This window comes from Nelusetta ayraudi, unplaced genomic scaffold, assembly GCF_046127955.1.
Source record: "Nelusetta ayraudi isolate G7.1 ecotype Tasmania unplaced genomic scaffold, CSIRO-AGI_Nayr_v1 ptg000008l, whole genome shotgun sequence".
NCBI lineage: Eukaryota > Metazoa > Chordata > Actinopteri > Tetraodontiformes > Monacanthidae > Nelusetta > Nelusetta ayraudi.
Genome location: NW_027466058.1, coordinates 1 through 26634, shown reverse-complemented (window position 1 = coordinate 26634; position 26634 = coordinate 1). Strand labels below are relative to the sequence as shown.

Below are 26634 nucleotides of genomic sequence, written 5' to 3'. Positions count from 1 at the left end.
GTCAGTGCACTTTGTGACATCACAGAGGGCTGGTCTGCCAGATAGCCATTGGGACGTTTTAAAAAAGCTTCAAAGAAGCAAAAAGGTGGACTAGCTGCGATTCCATGACCCCTAGAATTGCGCAAAACCTAAATATCGCAATAAAACACTGGCCATGGAAATACTTAAACTTCAAATAACCTCTCAAATATCGCTAAAAGGTTTTCACGCTCTTATGGTGAGGTTTTTTAGACACATCGATATCGACGTACTTCGCAAAAATGTCATGGAAACACTTTTTTCGCATTTACGCGTCACCGGACGTGACGTACTGGGGTCGCGTGACCAGTTCACTTCAAGTGAAAATGGCGCGTAATGTTTCGACGGAGGAGGAGACGGAATATTTTTTACAAGTAATCAAGGAGAAAAATAGAACAACCATTCTTGACAGCAAGCAAACGTAAACAAACAAACGCAAACGAAATTCTCATCAATCTCGCGGGACGGGATTTTACGAGAACTACGGCTCATTCGCTTCGCTTCGCGTCAATGGAGACGCCTGCAAATCGCAATTTTTACTCCGTCGAAATTTTAGAAATATCGCTTTTATTTTGCGAAAAACTGTAATGGAAACGCAGCTTATTGTCCTGTTGGAGACACATAGCGTAAGAAAAAAAAAACTGTACAGTAAATCTTGCACTATTTAAGACCAACGTCTCGCTGCTGGAATATTCTGCATCATAGAGGGCATGTGTAGATTTTAGCAGATCGATGTGTATTTTGCAAAGTGGATAGTTTGTGTTGCCAAAGTTGCTTGAATGTTGAATTCCTAGCTTCAGGTTGTACTCAGGCTCACTCAAACCCCGAATCATGAGCACAAAAATGTGAGACGTCTACATGCTGTTTGATTTTGTCTGTCATTTGTGCGATCCCTCATCGACGGCATTTGGCGGCTGCGACACATTTTTGTTGTTGTTACTGTTGTTGTTGTCGTCGTCGTTGGGTGGTTGTTGTTTTTTTGTTTTTTTACCCGCACCGCGCTCTGCTCTGTGTTTTGGTGTTCTTTGCTGATTCTCATGACTCTCTGCCCCGTTTAAAAATGTTGTAATTTGAACCCCCACAGAAACCAGCAGCTGCAGGAGATGTCAGAGTGACTCAGGTAGAGATTCCCTAACCTTCTGGGCTGCAGCATCTCTTTGGCTTGACACATACACACACACGCACACACGCACACACGCAGACACACACACATGAACCGGGGAGGAAGGGATCCGCCCACTCCCTCCATCTCCACCTGTCCTCCGCCCAGCATCCTCCCATCCATCCTGCCCTCCCGTCCCTCTGCTCCTGCTCCTGGTGCACAGCCAGAGGTCGAGGACCAAACTCTGTCCTACCTGCCAGTTGAAGGAATTGAGAGAAAAAAAGAAAATTTTGCCTTCCAATTTAAAGCCGTTTTCAGAGGGTTTTTAAGGAGCCAGCACGCGTGAGCAGTTAGCTAAATGAGAGGCAGAATTTATTTTGTACTTTTTTTTTTTTTTTTTTTTTTGCTTGGGTGTGAATTGTGACACAGAGCCACAGTCTCCCTGCAGGGCACGTTTGAGTTCTTCTGCCTTCGAGCTGTTGAGACTAAAGCCCATTAGACATGCTCCTCTCTTGAAAGGAGTCGGCTGAACAGAGAGGGGGCAGGATGGGGGATATCATTGACTGCTTAAATAGCTTCCATCACACTTCTGCAAAAAAAAAAAAAAAAGCATGACTCTTTTTTTTTTTTTTTTTTACTTTTGCAGGATTTGTTACCGTCCTTCCATATTTGTCCTTTTGCATAACAGTTTGTACCCACACAGCGCAGACCTACCTGCCAGTGTTTTTACAGACTCTCTCCGCCTTTGATATCTATTATAAATTGCTCCTTTCTTTCTTTCTGTCATCATCCCACACATTGTGTCAGAAAGCTTTAATGTCGAGTGCCGCAGTGTTCATGCCGAGATACTGTGAGTTGTTATCTGGCTCGGCCCTCCTTTTTGTCTGTGTTTTTGTTCTTTTTTTTTTTTTGGATGTATTTACGAAACCACAGCTGAGCCGCATGCACGGTATTTTCATGTTTCTTCGCGACGAGTTCGAAGACTTTGTGTTCTTCTGTGTTCCGCCGATAATAGGTCAGTCACACATTCATTCATACCTGCTCTCTAATAAACTGGTTGGAGATTTATATGCGGCTCTTTGGACCGACAACAGTGAAATTGCAGTTACAACCATTATAAACTATATAACTTGATGTTATATTTTAACCAAAGCTCGAAACGGATTCACGCGGGTCTTGTAATGTGTTGGACGGGCAGGATCGGAAATCTTTTCATCGGTTCCCACCTTGGGAGCGTCCGCCTCACTGAGGCTCACGAGTGGCTCTCCGTGTGGGCAGCGACCTGTTGTGACTCACTCGCTCAGGAGGGTTCTTATCCCTCGTGCACACAATGTCAGAGTTCACAGTAATTAGCGCCGGGGTTTAGCCGTACGCTCGTAGATTGTCATTAGCTTTCGGGGCCCTGCAGCCTGTTCCTACGGGGCCCGATGCTAGGGGGGGGGAAACGAACTGGTGCTCCGGCTATCAGTCACCCACGCGGTGTTTATTGCGTCTTGAGTGAATTAAAAGCAGCGGCGGCGGCAGCTTCTAGGAAGAGGGCTGTGCAAGAGTTTCCGCAAAAATCAGCTTATTTATGGGCTCAATGAGCCGGCAGAACGCAGAACAGACCACCTCGTTAGCTGGAGGGAGGTCTGGCCCAGAGAGGAGCCCATGACCAGGCCCTTTGGAAATAAAGATAATAATAATAACCATAATGGATTGGATTTATACAGTGCTTTTTTTTTTTCGAAGAAAACAGACAAACAAAAACACAGCAGCTCCAGACTGGAGCGTCACACCGCCAGCCGGAGCAGCAGTCGCGCACTTAAAGGAAGGGTTTCGCTCGTCGTCTGCTGGTAGTTTAAAGATTAGCCCGCTGGTCAATTACCAGGATCAGCAGCAGCTTCCCCCTGAGGCTGGAAAAACAGCCCGGAAGCATCCGCGACAACAGGCGGCAGGTTCCGCTTCGCATTTCAACGATTGTCGCGATTAACACTTTCACACGAAGCCGCGACCTGCGCTGGATTTCGCGTCGTTGTCCGGATTGACGTTATGTCGTTCGGGCAGCAGGTCCCGCGAGCGTCTGAAGCTCCGGCTTGTTGCTCCAGACTGTCGCTGCAGCGGCTACACCTGCTGTACTGCCCGACTGCAGACTGTCGTGTCAACACTGATATTAAACAGCAACGATGCTGCGCAGAGCCGCCACCTGATCCTCTGGATATTCGGTGTTTGGCAGGATGTTTAGGCAAAACTGCATGTGGAGATTCTAGAGAGTCAAGCCGGACTCTATCCTGCACTATTTTAAGATCATTTCGCAGCTGTTTCTAACAGTAAAAGTTTCTCCTCTTCGTCTTTTGCTTGTTCAGCAGTTCAGGACATCTGTGCCAAATGGCCCGTGGCCCCTTTGTGACATCACAAAGGGCAGCAGCAATGGCTCTCTCCCCAGTGTGCTGTTTTCTCGGAGCTAATTTGTTTTTCTCCAGACGAGCGCAAAGCTAAAGCTCTGTGTTTTTGCAGGAGGCTGTAAACAGAAGGCTGAATCTGCAGTTCACTGCAGGTCTACAGTTTCTTTTGAGATGACTGATCACATGACCGTGCTTGATAAGAGTCACGGATGAAAGCTAAGGTTCTGAAGATGGGTGCACATCACACCGGACAGCGTTTTTATTTTTAAATTTCGAAGGAATGTCGAGGAAATTCTTAATTTTTTTTTTTCAAGATACTGTACTTTTTTTTTTTATATGGCAGCCGCTGATATGGTCGGCGGTGTGGAGCCTTTAACCTCCATCGTGGTACTTCAGCGGGAAAGGTGTGATTCGACATCATTTCTCTCGCATGAAAAATGTGAATGAAGTGGCTGAATAAGTGAAAAAGTGAAGTGAAAGGAGGAGCTTTGCCTTTGAACCGCCCGCTGCCTGCGACTGCCTGACATTAGATCACGTTTAGCCGGACCGAACCATGGACGGTTCGCCCGCATTTTCATGTAAAATCCATATTTAATTTCTCACGTGCAACGATGACCGAGTGCTGTGACACACTTAACAAACGGCCCCACTGTAAAATGCGGCGTCGCGCAGGTCAGGGATCGATACTCTACATACAAGCCGGTGAGCAGCTATTAATGGCAGTGAAGGGCCCGCAGGAGGACCTGAGCCGCCGCCGAGAGACACGCGAGCCAGAGTCGAGTGCGCTTTTTGTGTAAGGCGCCGCTCTCCGACGGCTGCTGGAGTCACTCGAACAGGCCGCTGCTTTGTCGGAACAGGAAGTCAGTTTAGCCTTCACAATGCCATGTGTAAAGAAGGTTTAGCACTCACTGGCTGTAGATTGAAATGTGCCATTTTTTTTTTTTTTTTTTTTTCTTACGCGGGGAATAAAAAGCAACTGCAGCCTTCCCTGCGTTCTATTTCAGGGAATAAAATGAAACGCGACTCATGGTAAAGACTCCCTTATTTCCTATCTTTAGGTTGACAGGTTTAAATATATGTACAGATATTCAGATCTTCATTTTTCATGCAGGACTCCAGTGGAGCAGACCAACATACTGTATGTCATCCAAAAAGAGAGACAATCTACAGATGCTGTGTCAAAACTTCCACGCGTTCTGAACTGAAAAGGCTACTGGTACGCAGTGCCACTGCACATACAGTGTCAGCGACGCGTCGCGCACGGCAGTGAGCGTCACCTGATTGAAACTCACACCTGCGCCAGGTGACACACAGTAGAGATGGGAGTCACCGCACTGGCCAGTGTATTGTAGGTGTGAACACGGTGCGCCAGCAGCAGGAGATGCAAGTGCGACGCTTTGACCCCCGGGGCGACCTTGAGGTTAAAACAAGGTGACCTTCGCTCCGTTCTGGACGACTTCTGTCCCGTTAGATTTTCTGCGGACATGACAGGTCGCCCCCTCTCTCTCTCTCTCTCTCTCTCTCTCTCTCTCTCTCTCTCTCTCTCTCCTCGCCGCCACCGCCGCCGCTCGGAGCTGATCCCCAGGCCTAAATGGTGGGTTGCCAGCTGGAGAGACAGTCGTCCGGTGTGGAGGTGGTGATTTAGCGGGGAGATAAGCTCCCCGTAATGGCAGGGTGGAGTAATTCCTCTTTAACTGGGAGGCTCGGCTCGCTCCGCCCTCCACAAGAAAACCTTGCAGCTTTGTTCCTCGCTGCTTCTCCTCCTTCTTCTTCTTCTTCTTCTCCTTCTTCTCTCTGTCTGCTTCTCCCCCCCCCCCCCCCCCCTTTTTGTTTGTCTGTGTGAAAAGCCTCTTGTCAGATCAGACGGCGGAACGCGCTATCGGCTCAAGCGGTTGAGATTTGCGCTATCACAGCGGAGAAGGTTACCGATTGGGCAAAGCGCTGCAGAAATGAAGGCGCTCTCAGTTTTAAAGGCACAACGGATCCGTTTCTGTTTTGTTTTGCATTATTTTCAATCATATTCTTATGTTCCTGTCACTTACGAGGCGTTTTTGACAGGCAGTCTGTGTGCAAGCTTTTCCCGTTTTTTTTCCCCCCGCTATAACTAGTCGTCATGTTCAAACCTCAGGGCACCGGCATTTAAAAAAACAACCCAACAACAACAACAAGAACAAAAACATGCTACATCTTGAAGCACCAAACCTGGCAACCGCACATCCTGGAGGCCTCGCGTATCTGGGTCTGCGAGGCTTAAAATAGAGTCCTAAATGATTTAATCAGGTAGTGAACCCAGAAGTCGCTCTGTTGCTCGTTTGTTCGCGGCAACTTTGTGGTGGCGCTCCAGTGAGACAGTGATTGGCACGTTTGATTGACGTCGGGGAAAAATAATTTCAAGGAAATTGAATAGAAATGGTGACGGGCAAAAACAAACGCGCCTTTCGTCGCCGCTGATTGGATCGGAGGGGCCGTCGAGCTTTGACCGTCCGCTGGAGTCTGAGAGAATTTCGGGACGGTAACTGTTTGTGATGGGTAAACAAAGTCAAAGATACAAAGACATCAGCATTTCCTTCTTCCCGCGCCGATGGAACACGTCCCCCCTCAGCCCCGCCCTCTCTGCAGGAGCGAAGAGCTCCGCTACAGCTCGACTGGATGTTGCAGACAGAGGTGGTGCGACGGGAACCGTGAACGAGAAGCAGAGCGTATTTATTGAGTTAGGCCGCCCCCTGCAGGCCGTAGCGAGAAGCGCAGACGGGGTGAATCAAATAAATGTTCTTTCAGGGTAGTTTTACACGCAGCATCCCACATTGTGTTGCCAGAACTGTCCACTGCAAGTGATGATTTTTTTTTTTGTGTGTGTGTGTGTGTGTGTGTCTGTTTGTGTGTGCGTTGCGGCGGCGAGGCTAACGTGTGCGCGCCTTGTGTTTTGCAGCCCTGCTGTCGTCGTGGTGCGAGGAGCTGGGTCGCCTCCTCCTGCTGCGTCACCAGAAGAACCGGCAGAACGAGCCGCAGGGAAAAGTCCCCATGCAGCCCAGCATGAACAGCATGAAGCCCGGCCTCACTCACAGGTCAGCGGGGTCACGGCCAGGCCTCCCTCCCCTCCCACCAGGGGTGATGAGGGAGGCAGCAGCAGTTCCAGGGGTTAACTGGGGGAAATCTTCAAAATTGAACAATGCTGCTCTTTCTCCTTGACTGCCTTATTGTAGGTCTCTCATGTAGAAAACTCCCTGGAACAGATTTTTTTTTTTTTATGTGAAAAAAAAAGACAGAGATACATAAACAGACGGGTTAAAAAAAACAAACAAACAGACATTGACAGCCACCTCCTGCCTGCTCACTCTGCTGCAAGGCTCAGCGGGAAGCTGTCCGCGGCAGTCAGCAGGTTGAGTCTGGCCTCAGTCAGTTCGCAGTCGGGTCGCCAGTCGCAAAGTAATGGAAAATGCTGGAACATTGCAAAGGGAAACTATTTCCCCTTAAATATATCATGGATGTAGGAAAAGTCTCGTGAACTCAAGTAAAACCGTTAAAGTCCAGGATCTTATATTTTTTTTTCCCACTCGGTTATCAGACAGTTTGTTTACCAGCTGAGCTGCAGCCCACTGAGGCTCCTTTGAACGTCTTGAAATGCGAGTCTGGCGCCGCTCCTGAGGACAAATCCGGCGATTAGGACGCGCGCGAGCCAAAATGAGACGAGATTTCCACTTTTTTTTTTTTTTTTTTGGAGGAGCGTCAAATTGTGCGAGAAGCCGGAGTGAGTCGGGGTGTCGTCTCCCGGGAGAACGCGGCGTGCTCGCGCGCCTCCGCTCCCCCCGTCTCGGAATAATTTGCCTTCAAGGGGGGAAAAGACTGAACACGGCGTCCGTTCCAAGCAATGACCTCCGAGCGAAAACAAGCCGCTCTCCAAAAACAGCACTCACTCCCTTCCCCACTTTGGCTGGCCGCTCGCCCCTCCCCCGTCAGGGACCTCGGCCTGTTTATTATATGTAACACACTCGCACGTTCCGCCTCGGATGTTTGTTCGATAGGAATATTTACCCTTCCAAAGGCCCTCTGCTTTGCCAAGTTTTTGTTCCTTTTTTTTTCTTTTTTTTTACAACTTCAATAATAATTTAATCACGTTTGTAATTTTCCAGCACCAAGTGCGACCTCACAGCTCCTAGCCCCCCCCGCCCCCCCTCATTTCACTGCACAGCTATTAGCACACACCCTGGCTGCAAATACGTGTTTTGAAAAATCTCACGCCAACCATTCCAAATTGCCCAACGTTTGACAAGTCCAGGAAGTTATTTGCATTTTATTTTATTTTTTTGGACGGATCAAAAGCACTCTTGGCTTTTTTTTCCCGCCGGCTCTCTCCTCGGACTTGTAGTGACATAAGGCACATGTTTTTTTTTTGTTTTTGATGTATGTTCCAGTGATGGCTCCTTCCCCTACGATTCTGTTCCCTGGCAACAAAACACCAACCAGCCCCCGGGGTCCTTGTCGGTGGTTACGACGGTGTGGGGCGTGACCAACACGTCGCAGAGTCAGGTACGACCGTGCACGAGCGCCATGCAGGCACTGGAAACACAATCTGTCTGCTCCACTGTGGTGGTCCTTCTTTTTGTTGTCCATTTTTTTTTATTCACTACGGCGCTGTATAACGTAATTAAGTGAAAGTTTCAATGGATAATTTTCACAATATTTAATGAAATTTAATTTCAGGATCTGATCATGTCTCAAACCAAGCTTAAAGTGTAGCTTAATCAAATTTTGCAAACGAGCTTTGGTTTTTTGCTGATACCTTTATCTTCTATCTCTATCATTGTCTTGAAATAACATAAACATTGTCTCATAAACAGTGCAACTTTTCATGTAATGACGTGATGACTGAGCTTTTCACTATCACAAAATAACATGATAGTTAAATGTAATAACAGGAAAATGACCTTGTAAAAATATAGAACTTTCAAGTAAATTCCGTGATACTGAGACCTTTTTTTTTCAGTATGGCACAATACACTTCAATAATTCACAACTCACTGGATGTTTTTTTTCTTTCCAGGTATTGGGGAACCCGATGGCCAACAGCAGCAACCCCATGAACCCCGGCGGGAACCCGATGGGATCGGGGATGTCCGCAGGCGGGGCCGGGCTCAACTCGCCCCAGTTCAACGCTCAGCAGCAGCAGTTCCCAAGCAAAGGCGGCTCCAACCAGACCTACATGCAGCAGGGAATGTACGGCCGGCCCGGCTACACCGGAGGTCCCGGCGGATACAGCGGGAGGTCCGAGGACCAACACGTTGCAAAGGTTGTTGCGCAAGAGAATGCAACGACCCGGAGATATTAACGACCTTCCTTTCTTCCTCTGGTTTTCTGAAGTTACTCTGGAGGCCCGAACGCCCCCCCGGGTGGGATGGGTATGACGTCCCACACACGGCCACCGGGGGACTTCACCCAGCCGGCCGCGGCCGCCGCAGCAGCCGCCGTGGCCGCAGCCGCCGCCACCGCCACTGCCACGGCGACGGCCACAGTGGCGGCGCTGCAGGAAACCCAGAATAAAGACATGAACCAATATGGACAGGTGCAGCAGGATCGATAAATACAGCATCAAAGATACCGAGCAATTTTTTTGCAACCGAAATACTCACTCTGAAAAATTCTACATCTTGCCGCCAGATGTGCTCGTCGTTCCAAATGGGCACCGCTCAGGCCTACAACAACCAGTTCATGAACCAGCCGGGCCCACGAGGACCCCCCGGAGGGATGAACCCAGCCGGCATGGCTTCCGCCATGAACAACCCCAACATGAGCGTCCCTCCCATGGGCATGAACCAGGCCCGGACCCCGGGCATGGGCCCTTTCGTGGCTCACGGCCAAAGAATGCCTCAGCAGGGGTATCCGGGAGGCCCTCGGCAAGGCGTGCTGGTGCAGGGGGTGAAGAGGCCGTATCCAGGGGAGGTGAGCGGCGCCATCTGATGGCTCAGACTGATGAAAGACTTTGGAAAATAATCTGTTTTTAAGTAGTTTCTTTTAGGCGCAGCTCTGTGTTTGTCATGCTTGCGCTGGCCTGAAGCCTCTAAGTCTCACTCGGCAACTGTAGCTGCGCTCGCAACCATCCTCGATATGTAGGATAGAATAGAATAAATCTTTATTGTTCACCAGGGTCGGAAATTGTCTTTAGCTCACCAATACAGAAGAAGAAAAAGAAGAAGAAGCCTTTATTCATTCTTTATTCAATATAAGAGATAATAATGGAGTTTATAGTGATTAAAAGAAATAAGGAAATTGAAAATTAAAAATGAAAGAAAAAAATTAAAATATTTATAGGCTAAAAATATTTTAACCTAACAGTGAACAAACGGCAATTAAAAAAAACATATTCACATTAAATTGACTGTTGGATTATTTACAAATGATGTAAATAATATTAACATAAATGTTTTATTGCATCTTGATAAAGTGACAAAGTGTTAGTGTGTGAGAAGATGAGAAAGACAACAAGAAAGAGAAGAAGAAGACGACAAGCAGACAACAAGAAAGCGCTAAAACACAAACACATTAAGAAATAAAATACAGGATAAGTTACGAGTAAAATAGCATACACTAGACAAGGTGCAGCAGTTCCAGTCCGTGGGTCGGTCACTTAGTTGAGTTCATTTTCTTGAGCGTCGCACGCTGCAACTTTGCCGCCCTCCCTCCCTCCTCCAGGCCAGTTACGGTGGTCAGCAGTACGGTCCCAACGGTCAGTTCCCGCCTCAGCAGGGCCAGTACCCGCCGTCCAACGCCTCCAGGCCGCTCCCCTCGCCTAACTTCCCGGGCCAGAGGATGCCGGGCCAGCAGGGCCAGGGCCAGTACCCTGCCGGCATGCCCATGGGCCAGTACTACAAGGTGGGTTGCGTCAGGGGCCCGGCTGATGCGAGACGCCGCGGTGTGGTATGTGGTAAATCATCCTGATTTGTTTTTTCTTCTCTCTCCCCCCCCCCAACCCGCCCACTTGCAGCAAGAGTCATTCAACGGTCAGAGCACCAACTTCTCCGGTGGTGGATACTCGTACGGCCAAGGCAACGGGGTAGGTCTGACACCCACCCTCACCTCCACCCACCACCCACCTTTGTTCCATCTGACCCGGCCGTGCGAGCCAAACGAGTTGCGCAGATGTTTTTCCTCACTCGACCTTCCTGCCTTTTACAGCCCCCCAGGCCCGGCAACTACCCCCACTCCCCGGTCCCTGGAAACCCCACTCCCCCCATGACCCCGGGAAGCGGTATTCCCCCCTACCTGTCGCCCAATCAGGACGTGAAGCCCCCGTTCCCGCCCGACATGAAACCAAATACAACGGCGCTGCCGCCCCCGCCAGGTTAGTGTTGGAGCGGCCTCCTTCAGCCGTGGGCTGTTTTTATTTATGCCCCGCGGCGACGCACGGCTTCTTACCGGCGGGCAGATTGGGAAGTCCAACCTGGGTTGTTTGTTTCTTTCATACCCAGCGAACCCCAACGAGGAGCTGCGGCTCACGTTCCCCGTCAGGGACGGTGTGGTGCTGGAGCCGTTCCGTCTGGAGCACAACCTGGCTGTCAGCAACCACGTCTTCCACCTACGGCCCTCCGTCTATCAGACCCTCATGTGGAGGTAGGACCACCACTGAAGATCTCCGACCTCGGCCGTGTTTTGCTTTAAGGGAGCCCGTTTGTTTTTCGGCCCCAGCCGGCGGCGCCTTTCACCGTTGTCTTTGTTTTCGTAAGCTTGCACCAAGCCCCCGGGATCCACCATGGCGGCCCCGTTCATTTCAATGTAGGCGCTCAACCAGCGTATCGGGCGAAAAAAGTTTTTGGCTTTTGCTTTCGTTTATGCAGCGCAGAGAGTATAGGTGTCAAAACTCTGGCCCGTGTCATCATATTTGGCCCAGAGTGCTCTGCTGGTATTTTGATGCGTCAATCAGGACAGGACGTTCATTGAAGGATATTATTATTACTTAATTCGTTTCTCGTTGTTTATTTTCAAATGTGTTATTAGCCAGTGGAAATTTTTTACTGTTTAAATTTATATCAGAAAGCTGCAAATAAAAAAACAAAACATTTTATTTATTCTGATGAGTAATTTTTATGGTTTTTGTCCCAGATGGGGTTTTGGCTGCAGTACTTCGAGTAGCCACCGGAAAAGAATCACTAGTCCCCTATCCAGTTTTTATAATACATCCGTGCCTTTCACATGTCGCCCCGGCCCCCCTGCAGGTCGGACCTGGAACTGCAGTTCAAGTGCTACCACCACGAAGACAGGCAGATGAACACCAACTGGCCCGCCTCGGTGCAGGTCAGCGTCAACGCCACGCCCCTCACCATCGAGAGGGGCGACAACAAGACCTCCCACAAGCCCTTGCACCTGAAGCACGTGTGCGTACCTGGCAGGAACACCATCCAGATCACGGTCACCGCCTGCTGCTGCGTGAGTACACAACACGCTGCCCGCTGCTAGTCACGACGCATAAATGAAGTTGTTTTATTCAGCAGATGCACAAGCGAGGCTGATAATCACACAAACGACTCGGCTCGCGCTCGCTGAATGAACCAATTTCCTGTTTTGTTTCTCCGCAGTCCCACCTGTTTGTGCTGCAGCTGGTCCACAGGCCATCTGTGCGATCGGTCCTCCAGGGGCTCCTAAAGAAGAGACTCCTTCCTGCAGAACACTGCATCACCAAGAGTACGGCTTTGTTTTGCTTTTTCGTTTTGTTTTGTTTCCATTAGGGCGCTTATCATGCATAAATACATCTTAATTACACAAGCAAACACCTGCGTCTCCTCGGGGTTTTCACCGAGACTGAGCCTCGAAGTGCACCTGCGAGTCTCCACTGGCTAATCCCCCCCCCCCTTTCCCCTCCTCTCCCTCCTCTCAAACCGCTCTGCCGTTGCAGTTAAGAGGAACTTCAGCAGCGTGGCGGCGTCGGCGGGCAACGCGGCGCTCAACGGGGAGGACGGCGTGGAGCAGACAGCCATTAAAGTGTCGCTCAAGTGTCCCATCACCTTCCGGCGGATCCAGCTCCCGGCCCGGGGGCACGACTGCAAACACGTGCAGGTTTGTGCACGCTCGAGGTTTTCCAGCTCGCCTGTTCACAGAAAACGTTATAAATTTGACTGCTTTGAAAGGGTTTGTTCCAACCTTTGACCTCTTTCTCTTGGCAGTGTTTCGATCTGGAGTCGTATCTGCAGCTCAACTGTGAGAGGGGGACGTGGAGGTGTCCGGTGTGCAAGTGAGTGGAAGGTTTTTGTCCTTGTAAAGGTCCAGTGTGTGAAATTTGGCTTGATTTATTATTTCTATATTGGTAAAACTTAACATACTACCCATAAATACATTAATAAAAGTGTATACTTGCAGTACAATAAACATACTTTGGTTTTCCTACCTTTGGAACGGTTCTCAGATATATCAGAATATACACAGAGCAAGTGTCTTGCTCCTCGTTAGCTGCCGTCTTGCTTTATTTAAGGAAGCCCACCTGACAGAGCCCGAAATACAAAAACGCGATGTCAGGTGGGATTCATCAAAATTCTTACACTCTGGACCTTTAAGACATGAAAATACGGACGTGACGAAAGCCTCCATCTGACCACATCAATTTCCCCCCTCAGTAAAACAGCGTTATTAGAAGGCCTGGAGGTGGATCAGTACATGTGGGGGATCCTCAACGCCATCCAAAAGTATGTTTCCTACCGTCCCCGTGGAGTTAACTCATAGGCTGCTGTCACAATCATATATAACACGCTCTTTTCTTCTTCTGCCCTGACAGCTCCGAGTTTGAGGAGGTCACTATAGACCCCACGTGTAGCTGGAGGCCTGTTCCCATCAAGTCTGAGCTGCATATCAAGGAGGACCCTGACGGTCCGCTCACCAAGCGCTTCAAGACCATGAGCCCCAGTCAGATGACCATGCCCAACGTGATGGAGATGATCGCCCAGCTCGGGCCAGGTCCCGGTCAAGGTCCCGGCCCGGGACCGGGATCTGGACCCGGACCTGGACCTGCACCTGGACCTGGATCTGGGCACGGCCACGGACCTGGCCCCAGTCCATATCCACCACATCCTGGTCAACACGCCGGTGGCAACGGGGGAGACTATCCTGGCGCAGGTAAAGGAAGAGCAGCTGGGGTTGTGCAGAGTGTACAAACACAAACCTGTGCTGTTTGACCGAGGGTTCTGGAAATCACTTAGGGCTGTCAAACGATTCATGTTTTTTAATTGCGATTAATTAATTAATTAGTTAACTGGGATTAATCGCGGTTTGAATTGCATGTGTAAATTTTGGTTATTTTGCATTTCAAGGCAGTTTTAACCCCATAAAGTAAAGTATTTCTTACCAGAAATCGGCCAGAGGGGCCGACTACGGCTTAGTAAAAGGGACAAAAAGGCTTACGCCAGGTTCACACCGGACACAGAAATGCCGTAGCCGGCCCACTCTGTTACTCTCTTTCGTGTGCGTCTGTGTTTGTTTTCATTTCTCACAAACCCTGATAGTAGATACTGACAAATATAATATACGCAAATATGATCGCGCTTGTGAAATTGCGCGATCAAAAATCATGTACTTTATTTTTGAAAATTGCTTTTATTTTGAAAATTTACCAGAACGTGTCACGGATTGCATTTAACTAATGGCAGTTAACGCCTTAATGCTGACCGCTCGAAAATCACCACATCTGTTTTTGAAAGCCCCCCCCCCCCCCCCACCCCCACCCCACCGCCAAGCGTGTTTGTTCTGTAAGAAGTGAAACCTCACCCAACCCCCCCCCCTCTGACGCATCTCCGTCCCCTCGTCCTCCTTCCAGGCAACAACTACCACAGCCAAGGCAACTTCGACTTCCCTCACGCAAACCCCTCTGCTGGAGGAGTGGGAGGCGGTGGAGGAGGAGGACCAGGAGCAGGAGGAGGAGGAGGAGGAGGAGGAGGTAACGGCGGCAGCGGCCCCCCCATGAACGACTTTATCCACGGGCCCCAGCTGTCCCACCCCCCGGACGGGCCCGGCGGCCTCCTCTCCCAGGAGAAGGCCCACAACCACGGCATGAGCGACCCGGTGAGTAGGACCACGGCTCGGCTGCAGAGTTTCCTGCTTCCCCCTGGCCTGGAGAAACCATCGCAATTACCAGGCAGTCCAGCTGGATCGTTCAACGTTGTGGTGACGACGACACTTCCTGTTGTCTTTATGACTCTGGGTTTGGCTGGGCAGGCTGTGTTAGACACAGGACAAGGTTTATGATTTGAAATAAAAAAAAAATCATCTTGATTTATTTTCCATATAAAAATGATATAAAAAAAAAAGGAATAATGTAGCACACTGGCCAACAAATATGAGAAATAAAAACTTCCAGTTGCTGTCAAACAAAAATCCATGAGCAAGCAAAGTCTAAAGACTGTGCGCTTTCCAGCCAAAAACCACCACTGCGAGGCCTCGGCATGGCTTATGTAGTCATGGACCTGTGTGCCTGCAGGGGGAGCACAAATATAATACATATATATATTATATAGATATATATATATGTATAATATCTATTCCTTTAAGTTCATTTCTGCCGCATTGCAAAAGTCTCCATGCAGTTTGTCGTCTGCTGCCGTCTTGCCGCGTTCACCTGCTCGCGTCGCAGCCGCACACACCTGCAGATCACAGCTTCCATTACTTTATCATTTTTCTTTCCTTTTTAAAGCCTGGTCCACATGATTCACGCTGGAACTCATCTCGCTTTCTCCCTCTCTTTCTTCCCACGCACCCCTCCCTCCTTCCCTCAAACCCCCCCGCCCCCCCCTTCCTTCCTTCCTTGCTTCCTTCCTTCCTTCCTTCCTTCCTTTTAACACCTTCACTCTCTCCCCTCCCTGCTCCTCCCCTGCAAACCCCCCCTTGCAGATGTCGCATCCCGATCAGCCCCATAACCCCATGCAGCAGATCTTGCATGCGTCTCCCCACCCCGGCAGCCAAAGCGGGCCGCCGTTGCATCACGGCGGCCAGTCATCGCAGCCGCCGCAGCCGCGCCAGCCGCAGCCTCAACCTCAGCAGCCGGGGCAGAACAGTCACCCGCACGGCGATATGAACTTTAACCCCTCCTCAGACGGCCAGATGGGTCCGGGCGCCCAGGACATGCCCGAGCCCTCGCTGGATGTAAGTGTGAGCGCTTCGCTCGGCGGCATGAGCTAGCTACCCGTTAGCGGCTAACATCGTCTGCTGCTGCAACTGCGCTCATTTCTTTCTCTTTCTTTCTCTCTCCTTCCGTGTTCCGTTTTCCACTCTTCGCTCATCCTTCTCTCTTTTTTTGTGCCCTCTTCCCCCCCCTCTCCAGCTGCTGCCCGAGCTGGCGAACCCGGACGAGTTACTGTCGTACCTGGACCCCCCCGACCTCCCCACCAACAGCAACGACGACCTTCTCTCCCTGTTCGAGAACAACTAGCTGACCCTCCCCCACCCCACCCGGAGTGCAAAGCCGCACTCGACTCGTCCGTCCACAGACAGACACCTCACCAACCTCCTGTTGACACTCGCAGCAGCCCCCCCGCGCACACGTGCACTACGCTGGAGCATGTATGGCACAGGGCCGTGGCTGAAAGGAGGCGCCCCAACACCCCAACACTCCGAGGGAGTCCGTGCTCCGACTTTCTCGCCCCCCCCCCCTCCCAAACCCCTCCAGTGTAAAGATTCCACGCACCAGTTCTTCCAGCTGACTCGGGAAAACGCACCATTTTACAGCCATGGCACTAAAACGACCTAAATATACAACAGTGTATGATACTTGTGACTTTTCAACGGAAAACTGTGCAGCTATACTCGTCACGTGTAAACGACGCAGAGGAGAGACACAATTTTTTTTTTCTTTTTTCTTTTTTCGTTTTGGTCCTTTTTGTGGAAAAAAAAGTGAAAAAAAACAACAAAACTATCATGAGTGGGTTTTTTTTTTTTATTTTAACATATTTGAAATGTGTTCTTCCAGAGGTTTGGCACATGCAATGTCCTTTTACCACCACGCTTCTGTGTGTGTGTGTGTGTGTGTGTGTGTGTGTGTGTGTGTGTGTGTGTGTGTGTGTGTGTGTGAGATTGAGTGTGTGTGTGTGTGTGTGTGTGTGTGTGTGTATGAATGCCTGTGTGGGACAGCAGAATAACTGGAACTGGAACTGCAATATCTCCCACTGTCAACAGAGAAAATGAGTGTGCATTGTGCAGTGCGGTGAGTGTGTCCCAGTCCGTATCGACCTGTTTATATACGTGTGTGTGTGTGTGTGTGTGTGTGTGTGTGTGTGTGTGTGTGTGTGTGTGTGTGTGTGCGCGCTCGCGCGCGTCCTTGTTTGTGTGCGTGTGGGAGACAAGTGGGTGGCAAAAGTGTGGAAAGGAAGAAGGAATGAGAGTTGGTGGTGGAGGGAGAAGCAGAATGGAAGAAGCATCCACCACTCCGAGCGCTGACTCGGTCCTCCCGCACTGCGCCTGCGCTCCTCTGTGTATTTATTAACGTTTCGCTCCTCCTCGTCCACAGCGAGCGCCGTTTCCCCTTCGCAAGTGCATGTGTGCCAACGGCTCCCGTCGCGTCTGTCAAGCCTAAACCTGCTCCATCGTTGTCTCCTTCGTTATTGTTGTCGGGTTTTTGTTTTTTTTTTGTTGTTGTATTTATTACTTCGTTTTAAATGTAGCTGGGTTTTTTTTTATGATTTTGTTTTTATACACGTGTTTCGTTTTTTTTTTTTTTTTCTGTCCCACGTTGAAATTGAAAACGTCACCAAAGCTTTCCTCTATACACTCACTCTAATAGGGGCTCCGGCCTGGATGCAACGTTGGTGTGAATGCAGGACTGACACTCACATCCCACACATTTTTTTTTTTATTTTTATTTTTTTTTTTGCTCCAATCACTGTATTTTAAAGCAACACCTGTGCAGTTGTGGTAATAATTCTTTCCCCTTTTTTTAATAGTTACGTCACTGCAGTTATTTGGAGATGGGGGAGGGAAAAAAAACACCCTGCATGATTCAACAGTGTCTCCAGAGCTGTTGTATATTTCCCCTGTGTGTGTATTTTTTTTTTTGCGACCGTACAGCACCGTACCAACATCTAACTGTCAGCTACATGGTACTGTATGTTTGACACAGAGCGCAGACTCACAGCGTCCCCTATAAGCCGGTCCGATGTAAGGAATGAATTGCACTCTCACTGGCCCTGTGGCAAGTTCCTGTGTGTCGTGTACAGTGTTTTCCACTTCCCTGTGTCGGTGCAGCAGCAGAAGGAATCATGAAACTGGTCTCCGGGCAACTTTTGGTTTTTACATCCATATCAAAATTGGTCCGCATTAAAAGTAATTCGTCCATATGAATTATAGTTTATGCATTTAAAGCTCGTTCCCCACGCCCCACCATTTTAATTTTTACATGATTTGAAGTGACCTATGGTTTTTATTTAAAGATGAAAGTCCTCAACATTTATTTTGGGGCCTACTGATGAGTTTTTTTCTTTCATTTGGAAAACAGAAAGTGTAACTGTAATTTGTGTTTCGTCACCACATTTTATATTGTGTTTTAAGTTATTGTCCCGTGTTTTTACAAAAAATTAATTTGGTTTTTATGCAGTACAGTAGATGGATTTTAAATATGCCGTATGTCGCTGTTTGCTAATTCCTCAATTTGAATTATTATTTTTTTTAAATACCAAAAATGGCTTTACTGATCTTCAAAACTGACCACCTTACCTTTCTATCTTTTGAAGGATCAGATGTTTGTTTGTGTTTGTCTACATGTTTGTTCAAGACAATGCACTGCCGCCTCGGGACGCGTTGTTTCCCTAAAACACAGTGTGTAGATGTACGTGTAACCTCTCACAAAAATCATGTACTCTGAGCAACACAAATCGTGCTGTCTGATTGCAAAAGTCGAGGATGTAAAAGAGAATGCAATTATTATTATTATTATTATTATTGTAAAATGTCATTTTTTTTTGTTTTTTTTTTTGGGTGGGGGGTGGCCGAGTGATGGGGATGGGGAGGGGAAAATAAAGAAAATGTGTATATAATGTAAATGACAAATAGAGACACGTTAACAGAAATGTATTCATTTTCTCCAGGGGGAGTGTGCATAGTGTATTTAGAATTTGTAAAGCTTCCATCCTCCTGTCAGACATTGAATTGGCAAACTGAGTCTGTGTTTGATTTGTGTCTGTGCAGACCTCTTTAACCACGCCTGTTCATTTATGTAAAATACTTTATGTACCCCCCTCACGCGGGGATTTCCAAGGAAAAAAAAGGTTGTTTTTTTTTCTTTTGTGTAATATTAAACCTCTGTGTATTTCTCTATTACCTGTGTACTTTATAAAGGTGCTACAAAATTATTGAAACCTTTTGAGGTATAATTGGGACGTGGAGACGCTGAGCTGTGATCGGCTCCGGAGGGAGTTGTCTCCAAATTTACAGTTTGTAAAAGATTTTGTCAAAATTTCTAATTTTTATGCAATGTGGCAAAAAAAAAAAAAAAGAAGAAGAAATATGCTATAAAGGTACAATCTGAAGTGATTGGCACAAGTGGCAGTTATCTCTTTGGTTTTGTACATTCTATGTACAATCATTTCATATTCTAAAAACAGTTGGGGGGGAAAAAAACATTGTGATTTTTAGTCCTGCAAATCTGTATGTAGTTAGATGACGTGACATCCTAATATTTATCTAATAAAGATGTATTCAGATGAAACACTATCAATGGCTTCTCCATCTTTTGGCAGACAATGACAAGTTGGGACAAGCATGTCAAAAAAAAAAGAAAAATAGAAAATCAAAATGAAAAGGTCAGATACCGAGCAGCTATCTTACTAATTGCGGTGTTCAACTGATGGAAAAAAAAAAAAAAAAAAAAAACTAATTTCACGTAATAGTTTGTTAGTGCAAACAAATGACCTTGAAACTCCTACTTGTGTGCAAATAATAAAGAAACTAATAAAAGAAAATTACTGCTACTTTTCACTGCAGTTGAATTAAAAAATGCCAGCTTCTAAATAATAAAAAACAATAGCGTAAGAATAAGCATTCGTATTAATGTCGTCAAAAAAGCAGCGATGAGCCACAGTCTAACAAATTAGATGTGAAGTTGTGAACACATTGACCATTTGAAAAAAAAAAAAAGAAGAAGAAGAAGATGATGAAATTACAGTTGTGACTGGGTGGGGATTTGAAACAGACAAATTATGAGGACTTCTGTGAAGTTAGTTTACACTTCAAACATCATAATAAACCACAGAAATAAAATTTACCTCCTCCAAAATCCACGCAGCGTCGCTGTTTGAGCGGGAGTTCCTGTGACGTCACTTGTAAACACCAACAGCACGTATGGGGCTAGCTAGCTAGCTAGCAGCTCCCTGTCACCTTCTCAACTTGGCAGCAGCGATGTTTCAGATAAAAACTCGTCTGAAATACAGCCCGCCGGGCATTGCCGCGACCAGGCTCTTCTCTTCCGGTCCGGAGAAGAACCCTGTTGTCTTTCTGGATGTGGAAGCCGACGGCGAGCCTCTGGGAAGAATCGTTATTGAGGTAGCGAACCTGCTAGCCAGCTAGCTAGCTTGTGCTAGTCTGCTGAACACCTCGGTCACACCTGCAGGATGGTGACACACACACACGTCTGTATAATATAAGCCGACACTTCAAGCGATTTTAATTGTATCTGTTTTAATTGCAGCTGAATGCTGATGTGGTGCCAAAGACTGCTGGTATGTGCCTTTTATTCTGATTTGGATGTTTTTATTTGTCACCTGACACAAATATATGAAAACCCATTTTACAGCAAACTTTAGAGCACTGTGCACCGCAGAGTATGGTTTTGGCTACAAGGGCTCCGTGTTCCACCGGGTCGTACCTGAGTTCATGTGTCAGGTGAGTGTCTCGCGCACACAAAGTTGAAGCAGACAGTTGGAACTTTGAACCACAACGCCGCTGTTCTTGTCCCGTCACAGGGCGGAGACTTCACCGACCACAACGGCACCGGAGGAAAATCTATATTTGGGAAATCGTTCAAGGATGAGAACTTCAAATTAAAACACACTGGCCCAGGTACTTTTCATGTACTGTTACTTTTCCTTGCATGCGCACCACGCACCACGCACGACTACATCCAATAGCAGTAACTTTGTGCTCGAAAAAGATAATTATCTTGATTGTTAATTAAACGACTAATCCAAAAATCTTAAGAAATAGGCGAACAAATCAGGAGTAATACTTTGCCACTAGGGGGCAGTGCCTAGTTTTCAAGTAGGTCCTGTTTCAGGTGATTGACCTACTTTCTGCAAAGACAGCGTGCAATAATCAGAAGGAGAAAAAAAAAAGTCTGTCCCGGATAAAGTTTTGTTTACATGCTGATTGTTTGGGATTTGATTTCGAGCCGTTGTGTAATCACAGTTTACCATCAGTTTCGGTGGAGATAAACAGTCTTTCACCACACTCGGTAGTTAATTTGTGTCATGCTTCCCCAGTTGCTGCAAATGCGTCATTGTACTGCAAATGGTCCTGTGCCCTAAAAGAGATCAAGATGTTCCTCACAGTGTCACGTTTAGCGATAGAAATGTTTTGTTTTTTGTTTTGTTTTTTGTTTTGTTTTTTGTTAATCCTCGCAGGAATCCTTTCGATGGCAAACTCAGGGCCCCACACCAACGGATCCCAGTTCTTCATCTGCACCAAGAAGACCGAATGGTAAATACTTTGATGGACTTTCTTCAATTTAAGATATCACTCAAGGCGCCATTGGGTGGGGATCGCTCACACTGTCTGTGTGTTTTTTTGCGGCAGGCTGGACGGTAAACACGTGGTGTTCGGGCAGGTGAGGGAAGGGATGGACGTGGTCACCAAGATGGAATCGTTTGGTTTGCACGATGGAGGTGTGATCAAGAAAATAGTCGTCACTGACTGCGGCGAGATAAAATAACGCCGTTGGACTTTATTTCTAATTTTGTTTTTTTTTTTTAATGAATATTATTTACTTTTTTCCGATGGTTTAGCGTCAGATTCTATGTTTTAAAGGTGCCATATTTTACCCACTTTGTTTTTGGATCATGGACACCAGTGATTCATCATCACAGGATTAAGTTTTTTGTTTTTTGTTTTTTTGTTTTTTTTAAAAAAAAAAAAAAAAAAAAAAAGCAAAGACAAATGCTGATGTTGTCTGGACTCCCTCCCAGAGGGCTGGAAGCACACCTGTCTGGGATTCTTAGCTGACTTTGGAAAGGAGTGAGGTGCCGGCACCTTTTCTGGAAGAGGAGGGTAGGATTGGTAAAGACAGTGTAACATCATACTGGACATTTTTAAAAGATCCATAACCTAAACATTTCTGCCATGTTTAAACTTATAATGTGACGTCTATAAAGCCAATACTAACTCATCAAAACTGGGAGCAACACTTTTATCTCATCGACCTACAAAACGCCACTCTGCCACATTCCAACCTGGGCCCTCTTCTTTGCCAAGTCCTGTATATATTTAAAAAATAAAATAAAATAATTGCTATCATTGCACGATAACTCTTCATTTACTGGCGCATAAAGAAGGGTTTCTAGATTCCAAGAGCACGAGTCCCAGCACAGGACACTGCGGCCTAGCTTGTGCCACAGGCCCCGTTGCTTTTGACGCTTCCTGGAAATGATCAGCAGCTGTTTTTAGACAGCCGGTGATGCAGCACCACCGGCTTCCTGTCCATGGGGAGCAGGATGTGAAGTCACAGGACATCCACCTAAGGCCGGCGCCAAGCGCAGGACGACCGACCATCGCCGCCGCCTGACTGGGGACGTGCGCAAATGAGTGTTTTCACTGCTGGAATCGTAAAACAAAAAAAAAAAGGGGGGCGAAAGCTGAAAATGTTTGTGTTGCCCTTCCCACCGCCGTCTTTCATCTGGAACGCTGAGAGTCTCGAGGCGCAGTGGACGCTGGGATACGTCTAAACGCCAAAGACTGGGCGGTGCTGCTTATCGGGCTAATTCTTTATGAAAGTAAATAACGAAGCGACGCGAAACAGCAACTCTCTCGCCCCCTAAGTGCAACCATATGTGCGCTGACCTTCCACCGTTTGTTTGAATTCTCAGATTACATTGTTGCCATAGAGACTTTGCTGCCCTCGCTCTGTTTGAGCCGGGGATGTCGTAACAAACTTGATATAATTTGAACCCCCCACCCTCCGCCGCTTCACTTCTGGCCATTTGGAATGCACGTCCAGGGCTGCGCATGGAAACTTGGCTCCGGCGACGCTCCAGCGCTGTGCCCAGCGTCAAACACACAGAGGAGAGAAACAATGACATCTTTACAGCTGCTTCAGCCGGGAACGTCCACACTGATCCTGCAGCACCCGAGTCAGCCCCATAACCCCCCCACCCCCACCCTTTTTTCCTTTTTCCCCCCTTTTTTTCCTTTTTTTTTTTTTATTGTTATGGTTTTCTGTCCTCACTCGGACTGGGTTGGTGTTGAAATCAAGTCCTGACAGCTAAATGTGGTTATTATCTTTTGGCACTCTTCGGGAAAGTGTTTCAGAGCCGCGGGAATGTAAAACAGTCTTGGAGTAGACAGGAAATACTTTAAAAACGTGTACGCGACTTTGATTTACGTCAAAAAAAAAAAATAAATATATATATATATATATACTTTTCTGTCAGGAAAGAGTTAAGTCCAAAAAAAAAAAAAAGAGGCACTCGAGCCAAGTGGTTTTGTATTCAATAGGACTTTAATTCACTAAACGTTTGAAGAACACAAACACTAAAAATGTTTCCTACGCTAATGAATAAGGCACATTTCGGAATGCCGTTTCGTGGACGTCAAAAACAGACCCGTGGTCTTCGACCGCAGCCGCGGCTGCCGTTGCTTCCCACGAAACTCACTGTCTCACCTGCCAGGAAGCCTGTGTTGTGTCCACTTCAAACATTACATTATTGCAACATCGCAAACATCTCAAATCATACAAAGAATACAAACAACAACTGTCCAATTTGATCACGTAAAGTGTTAACGCATTACACTCAGTACATCTGTAATATATATATATATTTTAGGTTATGCTATTGGTAAATAAAATACTAGTAAGAACAATGATAATAATAATAATAATAATAATCAGAGTTGTGTTTTTTTTTTATAATGCTATGCACTTACGCAATCTACTCTATTTAAATAGGTACTACATTGCACAACATATTTCATTCAGAACCAAACACATGCACATGCAAACTCTAGAACAGTTCTTTGTCACACACGTCGTCTCAAGGAAAGAAATAAAAAGTACACACTCCCTAAGCTAAAAAAAAAAAAATAATAACAAACAATTCTGTTCTTATAATAGTTCCTTGACATTCCTGCTTTAAGCAAACTACGTCTCACAGTTTAATGCGCTTATACAGTGGTGAGTATCCATCGCTAATTAAGAATTCTGCATGTTAACACAATTCATCTTCATAACGTTCATAAACAAGTACATGCTACTGTGTGGATGCAAAAGGCAGCTCAACATTAGTTACACAGAGCAACTAAATACATTGCGGGTTATTCAACACTGATATAATCACATAACAAACAAAAAAAATACAATGGCTTGCTTATACTTGAGGGAAAAAGTAATTAATTATGTACCAGCTTCTTTTTTTTCTTCATAATAATCTATGTAGACATCAGTATTTCCTTCTTAGAATAACTTTGTTGCATATTCTATACAAAAACAAGTGTTGTAAAAAAAAATCTTTCCATAAATATTCCTGCAGGATAACCCCTCAGATCACCGTAAAACATTAAGAGGATACAACAAACTCCCAGCTTTTTTTGTTTATTACTCAGCAATAGGCCCTTCTTCTTCTTCTTCTTACACGGAAAGCTTCGATATTGCATAACACTTAAAAAGAGCTACTATCCTTGAAAATAATGGCACTCAAATATATACATAACATGGTCAACCTCTGACAGAGACATAACTGTGGAAAGAGGGAAGGGTTTGTTTCTTTTTCTTTTGCAGATTGCTTTAAAAATTTTCAACATCCATTAAAATGTTCCAAAATACACATCTCTTCCATAGAAAAAAAACAAAAACAAATTTGAACTGTAAATGTACTAGAAAAATCAAGTATATAGCTTTCAAGACATTACATCTTAAATTGTTTATATAATTTTTTTTTTTTTTTTCCTCGCAAGTTGAGCACAGATTGCCGCTGTCTTTGCCATTTGCCAATGAAAATGGCCTCGTGACGCGCCTGTGGGTAAAATCAGTCTGGTCTGGCAGGATTCATCGTCCGCCTGCCTGCCTGCCTGGTAACTGCAGGTTCGTCCATAAGGCATCATTGGTATACAATCCTATGAGTGCAGCCACAGGCCACGACTGAGGACAATGAGAACCTGCTTGGTTTAGTGTCATCACGCAGAGCGACAGGAAGGTGGCGAAACAATGAGATGGGGAGGAAGAAAAATAATCAGGACTAGTGGACTCATTCATGTTGCGCCATTAAGCTAGCTGTAATACAAATGCCCCATTGGTAATTGTTGTTTTGTAACAGAGGCCACCACCAGTCATAAGTTATGTATAGTGTTCATTTAGTACTACTTCTAGATCATATATATATATATATATATATATATATATATATAAATGTATATATGATAACCTTCATCATGTGTGAAAAGACTCAATACAGATACACACATAAATGTGAAAAAAAAAGCATCTGTGAAAAAAGTCTTTTTTTCACACATTTGAAGCTTATCATAGAGGTAATTTGATGACGTTTAGTTGCATTATGGGTAATGTAGTATACAAAGGATTAGAAACACAAAGTGAGCCTCTGACGTGAAGCCTCTTCTCTGCCCTGAAGGGCGGCGCTAAATTACTCGGAGGGTCCCTTTAAGGTTACGCATAGAAATGAAGCTGAATTTCCCAAAAACTGCAGGGGGTACCATCGTTAGCCACCACAAAACTCGCCAACCAGAGGCAAGTAACCATGTTTAACAAAAACAACGAATACACGACCCAGGATTCCTTTGATAAACATCAACAGACAAAAAAAAAAAAAAAATAACAAGGTTGAGGTCCACAGTTTCACGTGTAACTGTTCTGTCGTGAAGATCTCTGACAACAAATGACATCTTTTGTTGATGTTCCATGACAACAGAGCGCAGTAGCATTGTTATTGCCAGCTGGAAATACAGCCGCCGCCGCTTGCAGACTGCATCCGATCAAACGCCCCCCCACCCCCGTGACGGCTCACACTCCCTCAGTCCCTCGGTCACATCTCCAACCTGCTTTCAACTTGCCCGGCGTCACAGTCGCACAACACTCTGCACCAGCGTCCAAAGGCCACTCGAAATCTCAGAATGATTCATACATACATACATACCTATATATATATACATATATACATATATATATATATATATATATATATATATATATATATATATATATATATATATATATATTTATATATATATATATATATATATATATATATATATATATATATATATATACATATATATATATATATATATATACATGTATGAAAAAGGCACACACAGTATGTAACAGTATAAAATATAGTCTAACCAGCTTTTATAAGGCTAAAAAGTACAGTACATGTAAGATAGTTCACGATTCCTATTACAGGTTAATGTATAAGGCAGGTTTCTATTAGTCAAACTACATTGCATTTCCTCTCTGGGGCTTTAGGTCTGCGCAGAGATACATGTAAACAGGGTGTGTAGTTTTCTGTCTTCTGACACCAAAAAAAAATACAATTCTTCATCACTTGCGTTACATCCTTATAATTTCTGCATCGCGACATCACAAACGGCCACCTTTAATAAATCGCACCCACTGCTCTTTTTTTTTTCTCCCACCGACCAGGAATCTTGCTGCAGTCCCCCCCCCCTGAAAAGCTTCACCTCCCTCTGCACACTCCAACCAGCTACTTAGACATTGTTGTCTTTTTGAAGGGTTCAAGTCCTTTGCAGGAACTTTTCTTTCTTTTTTCTTTTTTTTCTTTCAGTCTGCTTAGGCTGCCAGGATTCAACAGGCGCTTGAAACCTAAACATCCACCGTGACGATCGCTTAACAACAAACACGCCCTCGACATTTTTCTGAATTCTGTGTCAAATCTGATTTTGCTTTTTGCTTTTTGGAAAAAAAACAAAAAAAACCTTACATATGTGTAC

The 26634-nt window shown here is 46.1% G+C and overlaps 2 protein-coding genes and 1 long non-coding RNA gene across 5 annotated transcripts in view; 2 read left to right on the top strand and 1 right to left on the bottom strand.

Annotated features, from left to right (window-relative positions):
- Positions 1 to 17948, top strand: part of zmiz1a (zinc finger, MIZ-type containing 1a) — a 109369-nt gene extending 91421 nt beyond the window's left edge. For 2 of the 3 annotated variants that reach the window (XM_076018429.1, XM_076018430.1), the window contains 19 exons: positions 6434 to 6569; positions 7917 to 8031; positions 8546 to 8766; positions 8863 to 9064; positions 9160 to 9441; positions 10192 to 10371; positions 10484 to 10552; positions 10675 to 10840; positions 10968 to 11109; positions 11712 to 11922; positions 12072 to 12177; positions 12389 to 12549; positions 12657 to 12724; positions 13104 to 13172; positions 13262 to 13599; positions 14297 to 14541; positions 15367 to 15618; positions 15797 to 16769; positions 16811 to 17948. In XM_076018429.1, the coding sequence (XP_075874544.1) occupies positions 6434 to 6569; positions 7917 to 8031; positions 8546 to 8766; positions 8863 to 9064; positions 9160 to 9441; positions 10192 to 10371; positions 10484 to 10552; positions 10675 to 10840; positions 10968 to 11109; positions 11712 to 11922; positions 12072 to 12177; positions 12389 to 12549; positions 12657 to 12724; positions 13104 to 13172; positions 13262 to 13599; positions 14297 to 14541; positions 15367 to 15618; positions 15797 to 15904 (3071 nt within the window). In that variant the 3' untranslated portion in view covers positions 15905 to 16769; positions 16811 to 17948. Of the gene's footprint in view, positions 1 to 1102; positions 1139 to 6433; positions 6570 to 7916; positions 8032 to 8545; positions 8767 to 8862; positions 9065 to 9159; positions 9442 to 10191; positions 10372 to 10483; positions 10553 to 10674; positions 10841 to 10967; positions 11110 to 11711; positions 11923 to 12071; positions 12178 to 12388; positions 12550 to 12656; positions 12725 to 13103; positions 13173 to 13261; positions 13600 to 14296; positions 14542 to 15366; positions 15619 to 15796; positions 16770 to 16810 lie in introns of all 3 variants that reach the window. The other variant, XM_076018428.1, reaches the window with a different exon arrangement.
- A 1853-nt stretch (positions 17949 to 19801) lies between these two features.
- ppifa (peptidylprolyl isomerase Fa) lies at positions 19802 to 22836 on the top strand. Its single transcript, XM_076018427.1, has 6 exons — positions 19802 to 20004; positions 20150 to 20180; positions 20255 to 20343; positions 20424 to 20520; positions 21081 to 21156; positions 21253 to 22836. The coding sequence occupies exons 1-6, from the start codon at positions 19861 to 19863 to the stop codon at positions 21386 to 21388; spliced, it is 573 nt and encodes a 190-aa protein (XP_075874542.1). The 5' UTR covers positions 19802 to 19860; the 3' UTR covers positions 21389 to 22836.
- A 315-nt stretch (positions 22837 to 23151) lies between these two features.
- On the bottom strand, positions 23152 to 26602 carry LOC142883511 (uncharacterized). Its single transcript, XR_012926059.1, has 2 exons — positions 25952 to 26602; positions 23152 to 25817 (listed from the first exon to the last, which is right to left on the bottom strand). It is a non-coding gene; the product is annotated as an uncharacterized LOC142883511 (long non-coding RNA).
- Between the last annotated feature and the right edge of the window lie 32 nt (positions 26603 to 26634).